The following is a 13,968-nucleotide window of genomic DNA, read 5'->3' as shown; positions in this document are numbered from 1 at the left end:
AAGAATGTAAGCACGGTTCTTGAATGACAGTTTCATTAACATATTTGTCCTCAACTTGTTCAGTTCATTGCCATTTAATTTTTCATATCAGCGGCATGCGCTGCTTTCCTGGTTTCGAAGTGATATAGTTCTAAAGTTCGTGGGATATTTTCTTTACTTATTAAATAGACAAAAACATGCAAGCATTGATATCAGTTACTTTGGGCACAATTTTTGGCACATACGAGAATATTCTTTTATGAAAAAATACACATTTTACTTGTTTGGACAGTGCGTAGCGTTAAAGAATTCGTTTACAGCATTTTTGACAATGGTAATGCGGTTATTATTCATGTATTTGATCCCTCGACAAATTGTTTAAGAGGAAGCTTTAGCAGGGGCCCAATCCGACGCGGCCTATTCAAATGCATGTAAAACGCAGAAACGCTTTTCTGAGATAATCCTGCTAATCGCTTTTAATGAAATTTGTTGCATTTGAGAGAGAAGGTAAATTATAGTGTCTGTTGGAAACGGAATTTCGATTTACGGCCTGAATTTTGTATAAAATATTTTGAAAAATTTGAAATTTCGAAAAAATAGAAGCACGACCTTTACAAAATAATAGATATGTACCAAGAACAGATATCTCGGTTCTGTAAACGGCAACTATTAGGAAAGTCGATGCGGACAAATATGGTATGTCAATTTGTATCTTGCGTGAATTGGTTACGTTGTGTATAAGGGTTCTGCAAAAGTCGTATTTCCATAGTACTAATCTTTTTTGAAATTCATGTTTAACATATCTATTTTGTCCTCTGTAGATGTACTATTATATGCAATTCACAAAATTGTGCTATCATTTTTTATTGTTGAGTTACTGAGTTTTAAACTTGATAGTTCCGTTTCCTGAAAATTTGCGATTTTGGCCAATTTTTAATAAAGAATTGACCGCCTAAATGAAAAATTCGAAACCAACAGTCACTAGAATTTAATATTTTCTTTTAAATTCAACAAAAAATGTCAGATTTGGTGCAGTTGTTGCGAGGAAAAACGAATTGCCCTTCTAGATGTATTTAAATAACAGCACCCGTACTAAAGCTGCCTTTTAAGGAGGAGGCCGAGCTGCAACTTGAGCCCCCCCCGAACGAAATTTCTGGCTACGCCACTGATACATACATACATACATACATACATACATACATACATACATACATACATACATACATACATACATACATACATACATACATACATACATACATACATACATACATACATACATACATACATACATACATACATACATACATACATACATACATACATACATACATACATACATACATACATACATACATACATACATACATACATACATACATACATACATACATACATTTCTTCTTTCTTATCATTCATTTGTACACATATCAGTGCTACCTGCTGACTGCCCAGCCTCGCACACAAGCAATGTTGCTTATCCGGCTGGATCATGTAACCATGGCACGACTGGATGTAATAAAGATTATTAATATTATTATTAATATTGTACATACATACATACATACATACATACATACATACATACATACATACATACATACATACATACATACATACATACATACATACATACATACATACATACATACATACATACATACATACATACATACATACATAAATACATACGTACATACGTACATACATACATACATACATACATACATACATACATACATACATACATACATACATACATACATACATACATACATACATACATACATACATACATACATACATACATACATACATACATACATACATACATACATACATACATACATACATACATACATGCGGCGTTACCTCACCAAAATGAACCGAAATAGGTGGAGGGACTTTTGTGGGAGACTGGACATACGACAACCGCTGAGCAAAATCTGGCGAGTCGTCAGAGGCATTCCCAAAGAGCCGCAACAGCTTTATCCTTTTATCGCCCTCTCATTACATGAGCGCGCATCTCTGAAGGAGGTGGCAGAACAGTACTGTCGGCTCCTTTCCAGCGGGGCACAACCTTCTCGGCAAATTGCAAGTCATCAGCCTAGTCCACCTCGAGCGACCTTTCCTGACTTAGAATTACCATTTGCAATTGAAGAGCTCACGGCAGCAATCGGCGACGCAAACAAGCGATCATCACCTGGCCATGACGGAGTGAGTTATGAAGCGCTCTCAAGTCTATGCCACACATCTCGCTTACGCCTACTAGAGTACTACAACGACTCATGGATAACTGGGGAGGTTCCTACGGAATGGAAGCTCGCGAAAGTTATTCCTATATTGAAGCCAGGGAAGCAGCCGACAAATTACGACTCCTTCAGACCCATACCTCTGCTTAGCTGCATAGGGAAGCTATTCGAAAAAATGATTCACAAATGACTAACTTGGTTCCTGAAAACTACAAAAGTTTACCCGGAGGAAATGAATGGCTTACGGCAAAATAGGTCCCTAATTAATCTCATTACCTTGATCTCATCAAGTGAAGAGGAATTGGTCTCCTGAAACACACCTACTGCATTATTTTTGGTCATTAAGGCAGCGCATGATTAGGTCTATCATAAAGCAGTACTTGACACTTTGGAAACCCTTGGTCTTGGAGGACGACTTTACGCATGAATTGAAGACTATCTTCAAGGACGCCAACTTTTCATGTGTACGCCGGATGGCCCCACGGCGCTTTATGCCATCGAGAAGGGAGTGCTACAAGGAGCTGTGTTAAGCCCGGTATTATTTTAGCCCTCGTCCATCTGAGAAGAAACCTGCCCCGTGGCGTCAAAATCACGCTGTATGCGGACGACATCTGCATTTGGAGAGCGACGCGTTCCCGCAGCACCACCCAAGAACGTCTCCAGAGAGCGCCAGCAAATACACCGGCCTATCTAAATCCAAGGGGTCTGAAATTGTCCCCCGACAAAAGCGTTGCCATGCCTTTCACATGGAGGTGTATGGAAAAATACCCACTAGTGTTGGGGGGTCGGACCGTTCCATACGTCAAGACGCAAAGGTTTCTTGGAGTGACGATCGACAGGAACCTCACATGGTCGCCTCAAGTGAAAAAACTAAGTGAGATTTCCTCGCCGTCGCACGTATTTCGATTTTAGCCAGATCACAATGGGGCAGCAACTGTCGATCAATGGTGCTCCTCCATAGGGCCTACGTCGACGGAACACTACAATATTACCTCCCGATGCTGCACAAGATGTCTCCCACAAGCAAGAGAAAACTTTAGGCAGCATGGAACACCTGCCTTCCCGTATGTATTGGCCTTCCGAAGGGGTCGTCCCGCTCAGGAACTGTAGCAGAAGCTGAATGCCTGCCCCTTGAAATGCTATCTTCTCAGGAGACACATCGAATTCACCTCCAACACGTCATTCACATGAAGACCCACTTTTTAAAGGACATTTCTAGAACCCGTCCTTCATCTAGCTTTGGACAGGCCGTCGAAAGCATATCTATTTCAATTCCTGCTCAAGCGTCACAAATTATGCCACGAAACATTTCACCATGGACACTGTCCCCACTGGAAATCGTGCCATATATCCCTGGAATCAGGGCGAAAAAGAAGATGACTCAATCAGCGATTTATCAGAAATATTTGGAATATATGCACAAAGAATACGCAGCCGCTACGCACATTTTCAAGGATGGTTCTACAACTCCACATCGCTCATCGTGCGTACTTTTTGTTCCCTCCACAGGACCACAATTCTCGTTTCATCTTGAGCGAGCGACATCATCTACTTCAGCAGAGCTATATGGAATTAAGGAGGTCTTTGTGCATGTATGTTTTTGTATATCGACAGCAGCCGCCAAAGACATGGGTGATTTTCACGGATTCAAAAGCAGCCCTACAAAGTATGTGAAACAGGCACAAGCGTTGTAATAATCAACCTGCAGCATTTGACATTGCTTATCTTCACCACAAGGCTAAGAATGCTGGGCATTGGATCAAGTTCCAGTGGATATCTGGCCATGCCGGTATTTCAGGAAATTAAAAAGCGGATGAAGCTGCCCGAAATGGACTCCAAACCGCAATTTCAAAGGAACATTTTTTTACGAAAGCCGACGCTTCAAACATGGCAAAACAATGTGCCTATCAAGAAAAAGACCGCATCTGCAACCTGCCGCTTCACCAAGATAACTTCCTGCGTTACAGTGACCCAGAAGTAAGACCGAAAATTCCACGACCACTTCCTCGACACTTGGAGACATTATACCATCGTCTTCGGCGGAATGCGGCATACACGAATTTTATCTGTACCGCATAGGGCTTACCACTAACCCCTACTATGATAACTGTGGCAACTTAGAGACAATGGAGCACATATTACTAGAATGCCCTGCGTACCGCGACGAGAGACAATTTTTTGAGCAACAAATGGACATTATTTGCCGCTATCCATTAACATTACCCAGCATCTTACGTCCCATGCCCGGCCCTTCAAAAGAGCGGCGGGTTTTGGATCTTTTGTTCAAATACCTGTCAGAAATTGATCTATTAGGAAAGCTTTCAAGATTGAACAGTTCATATGGAAAAGCCTAAATTTACCCGTCATGTCACTTGTAAATATTAGTGTCAGGTCCACTTGCGCATTTCATATTTATTTTTATTCTTTTTCTCCCACTATCATCTTAATCTTATAATCTCATTCCCCATCCCTATACATAGTAGCATAACAGCGGTTGTATACGCGCCGGTAAAATTCTCTGTTTTTCTTATAATCTCTCTCTCTCTCTCTCCTTCTCTGAAGGACAGCCGATGCAGCTAGCCTGTGAAACCAAGGAAGTTTGCTTAGTTCCGTGCTTGAGAATGCAACTGCTGCTGCTACAACAGCGATGCTCTCGCTGCGACGGCTTTTGTGGCAGGAATCCGGAATCGCTGTGCTTTCGCCCGCCGCTTCGTCTGTTTTTCGTGAATGAACCAAGAAACATGCTGTTCGCTTCTTGAAAGCGTGCATATAAGTTAATCAGTCATTGGGCGTACACTAGTATGTTAAATAAGTGCATCATGATCTACACCACTGGTTTAGCCTGGAAACCCTTCTCTTTTAATTGAAGATAACTCGAAATTTCTTGGGCGACTCTGAAACTACGTTATCCTTTAACTTGTCCTTCGGGGTAATCGTGATAAGAACTTCTCACCACCGTAATTGATTGAGTGCGTGTCCAGCGATGAATTTCATGGGCGCTCGTCGGCTGCATTGTTTCCTACGCTGATCTCCGCATTTCGGCCTTTTGCAGGAGGACATCGACGCGGCCGTGCAGGCAGCGAGAGAAGCCTTCAAGCGTGGCTCCAAGTGGCGGACCATGGACGCTTCACAGCGTGGCACCATCATCAACAGGCTGGCCGACCTGATGGATCAGAACGCCGACTACATGGCGGTAAGGCGCTATCGTTGAGCGTGGGCGTACAGATTTGCATTAAGTGACCCGAAAAGCCATTATTGATTTCCCTTTTGTTATTATCAGATCCTAATCGTCATATTCTTAGCGGAAATACTGGCAGGTGTCGGGGCACCCTAAGTAGTTTACTATGGTACTTGCGTCAACGAACCAATTCGGGCGCAAGTCCAGCGATGGTGAATGTGTCATGACGTCGTGGTACAATGACTCGCTACATTACTGCGATCACTGCGTCAGCTCAACGTGAACCTAGCCCACAGAAATGTCTGTAGCGCTCTAATTGATTTATTTAATGAACCAGAATATTATATCTAGCCTTACGGCTACACAAAGTTGGCAAAATTTGTTCGGTGTGATGTCACGGTACGTCGAAGACGCGAGGATGGACATTTCCAGTCCAACTATTCTATCGACTTATAATATGAGTGTGTTACAATCGCCACACTTTCTATCATCATTTTACGTGCAAGCATGAGGTGTCGAGTCTCTGCAGCTTGGAAAATGTATGTAATTATTAGAAGTGATTTGTCGCGCAAGCGTAAGCTTGAGAGCAAGCTTTAGAAAACGCTCACCTCTTAATTCAAATAGACATGGCAAACACAAATTGTCGTGCAATCCGTGAGAATCGAGTTTCATATCCACACGTAGCCTCCGGCTTGCACGTGATCACGGCCATTTGCCAAGGTCAGTCTCCCACCGCCGAGCATAGAAGACATGGGATTTACTTGTAGATCCCATGCTAAGATCTACTAAGCAGATCGCTTAGGATCTACTTGGCCGCGCAAACCGTGCTTCAGAAGAACGTAAAGTAAACGAGTAGCCGGGTGCGGATTCCTTCTTTTTGCAGAAAGCGCGCACTAGCAGAAAGAACACGAAAAAATTGGAGGACGCTTAAGCTTCGCATTCAAGAGTGGGACGCGACAGCGTTCCCGTCGACCCGCCAAGGGGTATAAGACAATGCGCTACGGCACAGCGATCACTTACGATGCGCCCCGCATCGGACTTAGCGCCCACCTATCACGCGGTGAGCGTCGAGCAACGCAGCGTTCGGCGCGGCAACGAAACGTGCGCCTGAGCGAACGGAACGAACCAAAGAACTCGGTGTCTCGGAGGGGAAACGATCTACGCCAGCCAAACGTCGTGATCGGCACGGGCAGAGAGATAGTAATCTAAACCGGGAGCACGGCGAAGCGTCGTCAGGGGAGAGGGAGTCCCGCGACGCGCCTGGCAGTGGTCCCAATGCGGGCGCGGCGCGCCTCCTGTCGGGGCAGGAGCAACTTGCCGCAAGATGCCGCAAGATGGTTTGCCGCAAGATGGCTCTGCGTGTGCGGAAAGCGCAGAAGAAATGCAGCGGAAATTCACTTCGCAACTCGTGTAATTGCGACTTCTGTACGTTACATGGTCATAATTACCGATATACACCGCATTATAACTTTCCACGGCTCGTTTCGAAGGCAACACCGCATTCACTAGAGGCGCGTTTGCACCGCTTGGAAGCATCGAACTCGTGGCTGAGTGGTAGCGTCTCCGTCTCACACTCCGGAGACCCTGGTTCGATTCCCACCCGGCCAATCTTGGAAGTTGCTTTTTATTTATGAAGCGCCTGCCATGATTTATCGCTCACGGTCAACGCCGCAAACGCCGACGCCGACACCGACGCCGACACCCGACGCCGACACCCGACGCCGACACCGACGCCGACGACACCGGCTTTTCTGCGACACGAGCTCCTTAACGCTATCGCGTTAAAAATGAAACACGCGGGCATGAGCGCCGATTCGAACGTCGTATTTTAGAGCGCATTAAGCTCCCGTTCCTGGGTTGAGCGTCGGCGTAACTTAGCGTAACCGCGCGAACGCGCTCGTGCCACTACTCGCAATTAGGACGCAGCGAAGATGGGACTATAAGCCACGGCTGTAGTCTGTCGCACGTGGAGCACTTGGCACCCTAGACGCCACACGAAGTCGCGTAGGTGGCCGGGCAGAAATGGCGCCATTATCGCACCCCACGACGCATTATTGGAGCGTGAGCGGCGCGCTGGGCCAACTAGAGGATGCTGTAAGGCCGCCACTGTATCCACAACACGGTTTTTGAGAACGTCTACATCAGGACATACCTGTTGTACGTGACGATAAAATGCCACGTCCGTAGAGTAAAATGCAGGTGCGTTTAAGACTTGTGGTCTACGATTTAAGTGTACGCCTGGTAGCATGCAACGAATTATTATGCCAAGTAAATAGCAGGCAACTTCACGCGTGGGACCCTGATCGCGCTGTAACAGGCGGAGCAGAAATCACTGAGCAAACAGCTGGCAGCGGACAGACACGAATGGGACCGCGAACCCACCGCGAGAGCGTGGTTTCCCAAGCGTCGCACGACAGACCAGTTCTGTACTACCCTACCAGAAGGAGGCACCAAGAAGGAACTGCTCTGGACCTATTAACCAGTAGTGGCGGCTGTACGTCACAAACGTACTGTGCCAAGTTCTTCTTTCTAATATGGGTAAATCATAGCCTTGAACGTGCTGTAAATTTCGCCCTACATCTTCAAGAATCGAGACACATAGTCTGATAGGCCATCGTAGGTGTAATCAAGGCTTAAAATACGAACAGAAGCGTTCTTCTGAAGACGAAAAGGGGAATTAGGTGTGCCTGTGGAGAACCAATGAACAAATAACGATATTTTGAAAAATTTAGTGCAGCACCTAAAATATTTCCGTACTCAATGAAAATTTGAAGGCTACGGGATAAGCTGTCTTCGTTCCTGAGAAACAATGTGATGTCATCGGCGAAGGCTGTCACTTTCGCAACACTGCTACCAGGCAGCGGGAGACCGCGCATGTAAGGGTCTCTTAGTACCGAGCGCAGAAATGGCTCCAGGCTGAGCACAAAGAGTTCTGGGGACAGAGGGCACCCCTGACGAACAGCACGAGTGACGGGAAATGGTGCACTTTCGCGAACATCAATAAACATTGAACTTGAGAGATCTGAATAGGTATTCCTAATAAGTTCAACAAAATTTGACGAAAAGCCAACGGGGTCAGTACATTAAATATGTACATATGTTCAAGGCGATCGAATGCCTTGATCTAGTGAAGCCAAGAGACCTCATGCTGACCCGGTCGGCGTCTACGTCATGATGTCACACGTAATGAATGAGAGACCGTGTATCTCTCTACCAGGGACGAAACATGCCTGATGGTGTCCGATTAATGAAGGCATCAGGCTTCCCAGCGTCGATGACAATAACTGGAAGATTTGTAGTCAACAGCGAGAAGCGTAATTGTCCTTCATTCCTGTGGAAAAACTGGTGATGGATTGTGCTTGGGTATCAGCACAATACGGCCGTCGCAAAAACTAGCAGGGAATTCAAAGTAATCAAAGCAGCGGCTGATAACAGATACGAAAGTGGGACCAATATCTTCCCAGAACGTTAGATAAATCTCAACGGGTAAACTGTCCGGCCATGGGGCCGATCCACGCTTTATGGAGGACAATGCTGCCTTCACCTCATCAGCTGACGGTCGTGCACAAAGACGGTCAGCTACCTCAGGTGGAACCTGAGGCAGCCCACTAAGCATTCTACGAGATCCTCGAGAACAAGGATCTATTTGCATAGTCGCACGCGCCATGTTTTCAAAATGCGTTACAAAGAGCGAATATTCACATGTGGGAGGTGATGTAACAGGAGGTACTCTTGGGGAAGCAGAACCGAATGCATTCGGTTGTCTAAAAAGTGAGTTTCTTGCAAAGCGTAGAACGTCAGGGTGTGCACACGGATTACGTCTGCATTGCCAATCAGCAGCTGACAAAGACGACGCTGCGACGAGACGTTGGAAAAGCCTCCGTAGCTCACGCTGCCATGACCGCATCAGCGGATTCAGTTGATTTCCCCGAAGGGCAATACGGAGCTTCGTGGCAGTATCCGCCAGTTCTGACATACGTGATCTGAGTGCACGTCCTTGAACTGACCAATGCAGACACCACTGCACCTTGAGCGTAGCCCTTTACTCTGGGTCAGATCTAGAGAGTCGCGAGAGACTCTCGACAAACAAGAGCGCGAGTGCGCGTCATGTGGAACGTGGATGTCGAGACGCCAAGGTTTTAGTGATGACGAAGCAGGGAAGCAAACTTCAAGTATAACTGGTCTGTGATCGGAAATATAAACAGAAGATGAAGGTGAAGTTATCACATCAGATTGGGAGACATACTGAGCTAAATTTCTTGGCACATACGCACGATCTGACCTGCTTGACGACGCGCCACGTCCAGACAAATGAAGAGCCATGAAAAAGTCTATAGATAACCAGCAACGAAAAATACTGGACGAGGCGACGCAACTCCCGTGCGCTCCAATCAGTGCGATCCCATCCCAGGCTTTGCACATCTGCTTGCGTGTCTGAAACACACTTAAAATCCCCAACAAGCACCACGTGACGACCGTCGAGAAAATAAGCCTCCAAGTTACGAAAAAAATAATTGGATTTAGTGGCCTGCGTGGGTCCATAGCTGCACAAGATCCGTGGCCTAAATGAAGATGGTACACAATATCCATCCAGTCCCACAATAAAAAGCATGGTAATCGCGCAAGAGAACGCTGTTAAATATAGTAATACCGGCTCTACTATAGCGTGCTGTTGCGAAAGAGGAAAAAATCAATCTAGGTTGAAAGTGCGTTTCAAAGAAAGATCATGTCCAATGGTGAAAAAATTTGTTTCTTGCAAACACAGAATATCACAATTTTTAGCGTGGGCCACGCTGATAATTTCGGCTCGTTTTATAGAACTTCCGAGCCCCTGTGCGTTTCATAAAATAATATTCAGGGTGTCAGCGATATTTGGATATAAAAGTGCCATTAAACTGACCTTGTAGTGTCGTTCAAGTCGGGGCCCCGGGAACAAGTCCAATGGTCATGCACTACACACGTCAGAGAGCACACTTCGACCCTCCAGAAGTAGGCCGAGGTTTCTTTGGTTGCTGTAACTCGGCGCGGCGATCCGGGGCAACGTCCGAGCCAGAGGTTGATGCGTGGCCACGCTTTATGTCTCGTGAGACAGCCATCTCTACGACCAGGCCATCCAGGCTTGGCGAGAGTTCAAAGCTATTGTCAACTCCGAGGCTGTAGCTGTTAACAGCTTAGCTGTTTAAAGGGGCATTATAGACAAATACTAAGTCGAGGTAGACTGTCTAAATACCATTCCAGAAACCTCGTAATGCTTGTTTCGTGCCAAGAGAAGACTTATTTTACGAAAGCATTGCATCTGAAGGGTCGGGCCCAACACCCCGCACCCCCCGGAGAAGGGGGAAGGACTGCGGTGGAGGCGATGGAGAACACGGAGGAGGCGTCAACGGCGAAGTAGCGATAAAAGACGACAGGGACAGACTGGTCACGTACCACGACATACTGACACACTATACGAAACAAAGAGAATCATACCCACAACCCCACAAACAACTCGACAGGTCTCAAGAAACAGATTGGAGAAGGCTGCAAACCAGAACGTTCCGAAACCCAGCACATTTAAACAGAGTAAATTCAACACACTACCCAGATGCGAGCTGCAAGCTCTGCAAGCACAAACACGCAAACATGGCAGACATCTTATGGAAGTGCACAAAGATCAGATCGATATATGTAGAGGACAGCATAGAACCGTACCTTCTCGAGGAGCGATGGCTAAATGCTCTGGCTAGCTCGGAACTACACGACCAACTATGGGCTATCCAGCGGGCCCGGGCAGTGGTGGAAAGGCTATGCCTCACCGCACATAATGCCCGGGTGGCCTTAGCCCGGGCTGGCAACCTCGCAGGTCCTTTGCTCATGAAAGTCTTTTTCCGTCCGTCCATCCGAATACCTTTCTTTTTAAATTCAAATTTCCCGCCACCCAACCGGGGGAGTGGTGACGTTGCATACGCCATCACCACCTTTTGCTGCCGTTGGTGAGTAAAACGGCGCCCGACAGACGGCGGTACCGAGTCAGGACTGAGCGGTAGATTCGCCGCTGCAGCTGTTTTCTCGTCAAGTGGCGTAGACCGTTTGGGCATCCCGCGACATCACATGGAAGTTGAAGTTTGTGCGAGTTTCGCGAGGTAGCGAAACCGGCGCAGCACTACACGATCAGGAAAGTACTCAAACGCGAAAGCGTGGGTGGGGTAGAGTCGAGTGAAAACGAAATCTCTGGACCGCCCGCGTCGTTGTCAACGGTAATTTTAATGAGATATTTTTCCTAAAAATGAAATAGAACTGGGCAAGTAACATTTTATTTCATCTTATAATACAATCCAAGGATGTTCCTTGCAACGAGTACTTGAGTATTAGGGACAGAATTTAACTGAGGAGTGCTTTCGTCATTCGGCAAGTGCTTGAATGAGCCGGGGTAGTCTTTAACCATGTACAGCATTTACCTCAATGTCTCGATTGCTAAGGCTCTGTTCGCGATAATATTGACGCCTTAGAGATTCTCGAGCACTAATCTATCACATTAGCTTGACTTAGTATTTGCCTCTTGAGTCCCTTTAATGAGACACTAAAGGGACGCAAATATAAAGTCAAGCTGAAGTTTCAGATTAGTGATTAGTGCTTTTGTCTGGTGTCTACGTTAATCGACAAAAAAAACGGGCAAGCTTGCACTTGTTTCCTCTTTCTGTAACAAAGAAAGAAATAATTTCAAACTTCAAACTCGGTCGCGCTAGGTTTGAAACAGTCAAACTGGTGAATTAGCGGCTATTCCGGCTACTGCTATGTTGTAACTTGGCTGCTGCTGAGGTTGTAACTTGGCTACTGCTACATTGAAACTTGGGAAGGAAGACGAAGTGATTCTCGTAGAGACCACTATTCCTTCGCGCTGCAGTATTTTCGGCTTTTTCCCGTGTTTTACTGGGAGACGCCGCTCTCATTGCCACGGCAATGGAAGTGGAGTCGGCAGAATGCCGACGCGACGTGACTACTTCGTCAGGTACCGGCCCGAGGAAGAGAAATTGCCCACCGAGTCAAGCTGACAGCGAGGACACTGCGCTGTACTCCTACTCAAGCGATGACGCCTCAGATGACGAAGGCTTCGAAAGAGTGGTACACCGGAAGGCCAAGAGAAGAAACATCAGCGGACGGTCTTCGTCAAGTAAGTCTACCGTCATTCCACAGCGCAGGCCATCGGCGCACACAATTCTTTTTGTGCCGGACGCACCTGCCGACAACCTCAACCGCCTTAATCGACAAGCGATTTCCGTTTCTCTGGAGGCTCTTGTCCCAGGAGAAATCAAGGACATCAGAATTAATACTCGAAAGAACATCCTGGCTATTGACGTCCACAACCGAAGCGCAATCAATGCTTTGATGGTAGTAAAGATCCTGGGCAACATTAATGTCCACTACCTCATTCCGCAAGACAACGAAACAACAGCCGGTGTTGTTTATGACATTGACACATCCATTAACGACAGCGACCTGCCAATTTTAATCAAACCTGCGACAGATGGTGTTGCCTTACTACAAGCTCGGCGCCTTGGCAAGTCGACCTGTGTAAGGCTCGTTTTCAAAGGTGACTGCCTACCATCACATGTAAAGGTCGGCCACTTTCGTCATGTGGTACGACCTTTCGTACCAAAACCACTTCAGTGCAGAAGGTGTCAAAGAATTGGACATGTGAGTGCTGTCTGCCGAAATACAACGATATGCCCACGATGTTCCGAACACCACGACACCGACACTTGCCGTGCAACAGAGCTCAAGTGCCCAAATTGTCAAGGATCGCACGCTGCGTCCTCAAAAGACTGTCCACGCCTAAAGAAAGAGCAGAAAATCTTGAGAAAAATGGCCAGAGACGGATCGTCACACAGAGATGCTTCAGAAGCGATAAGGCGACATCGCTCCCGGAAACGAAAGTCCATGAAACCCTCTTCCGGTTCAAGGGAAATGTCTCGTCCGGACACGCCACCTCCTGTTCCATCTGTCTCGAGTAAGAGCACGAATGTCAACGAAAGAAGTGGCCATGCTTCATCAAGTGATGCGTGGCCGGCACTGCCGAGAACATGCCACGCGCCAGAGCCACAGCAAATGACTCGCCATTTACAGTCAAATGTCCCTACAGTTGACCAAATGCAAGACAAGGACTCACAAGTGATTGCCATGCTCAAATCGCTCACGAATGTCATGCGTCTGCTACTGACGAACATGGACACTCCGGCTGCTCGTAGCGCACTGCAAGTATTGGACGCGCTGACTCCAGTACTTGAAAGCATCGCATAGCACCATGGCCCGCCCCTCGCTACCCTTCCACAAGGAAGTCAAGAAAGCATCTTTACTGCAGTGGAATGCCCGTGGTCTCAAATCAAGAATTTCAGATTTTAGACATTTTGTCTTCGAAAACCGTTTTCCCATCCTTGTAATTTGCGAACCGAACGTGCAGAATGCTATACGTATTTCTGGCTATGAGGCATTCATGTCCTCTACCTGTGGTGATGTAAGCAAGGTAATTGTATATATTAGAAGTGATTTGACTTACGTGTTGCACCCAGTTCCGCCTCA

The 13,968-nt window shown here is 46.5% G+C and overlaps 1 protein-coding gene across 2 annotated transcripts in view; it reads left to right on the top strand.

The window, feature by feature from the left end:
- The window catches only part of LOC135911970 (aldehyde dehydrogenase 1A1-like), a 360,058-nt gene that overhangs the window by 69,492 nt on the left and 276,598 nt on the right, over positions 1-13,968 (top strand). For both annotated transcript variants that reach the window (XM_065444352.2, XM_070527411.1), the window contains exon 3: positions 5,284-5,424. In XM_065444352.2, the coding sequence (XP_065300424.2) occupies positions 5,284-5,424 (141 nt within the window). The remainder of the gene's footprint in view (positions 1-5,283; positions 5,425-13,968) is intronic.

Source organism: Dermacentor albipictus, chromosome 10, assembly GCF_038994185.2.
Source record: "Dermacentor albipictus isolate Rhodes 1998 colony chromosome 10, USDA_Dalb.pri_finalv2, whole genome shotgun sequence".
Lineage (NCBI taxonomy): Eukaryota > Metazoa > Arthropoda > Arachnida > Ixodida > Ixodidae > Dermacentor > Dermacentor albipictus.
The sequence above is the reverse complement of the archived record's forward strand: the minus strand, read 5'-3'. Positions and strand labels throughout refer to the sequence as shown.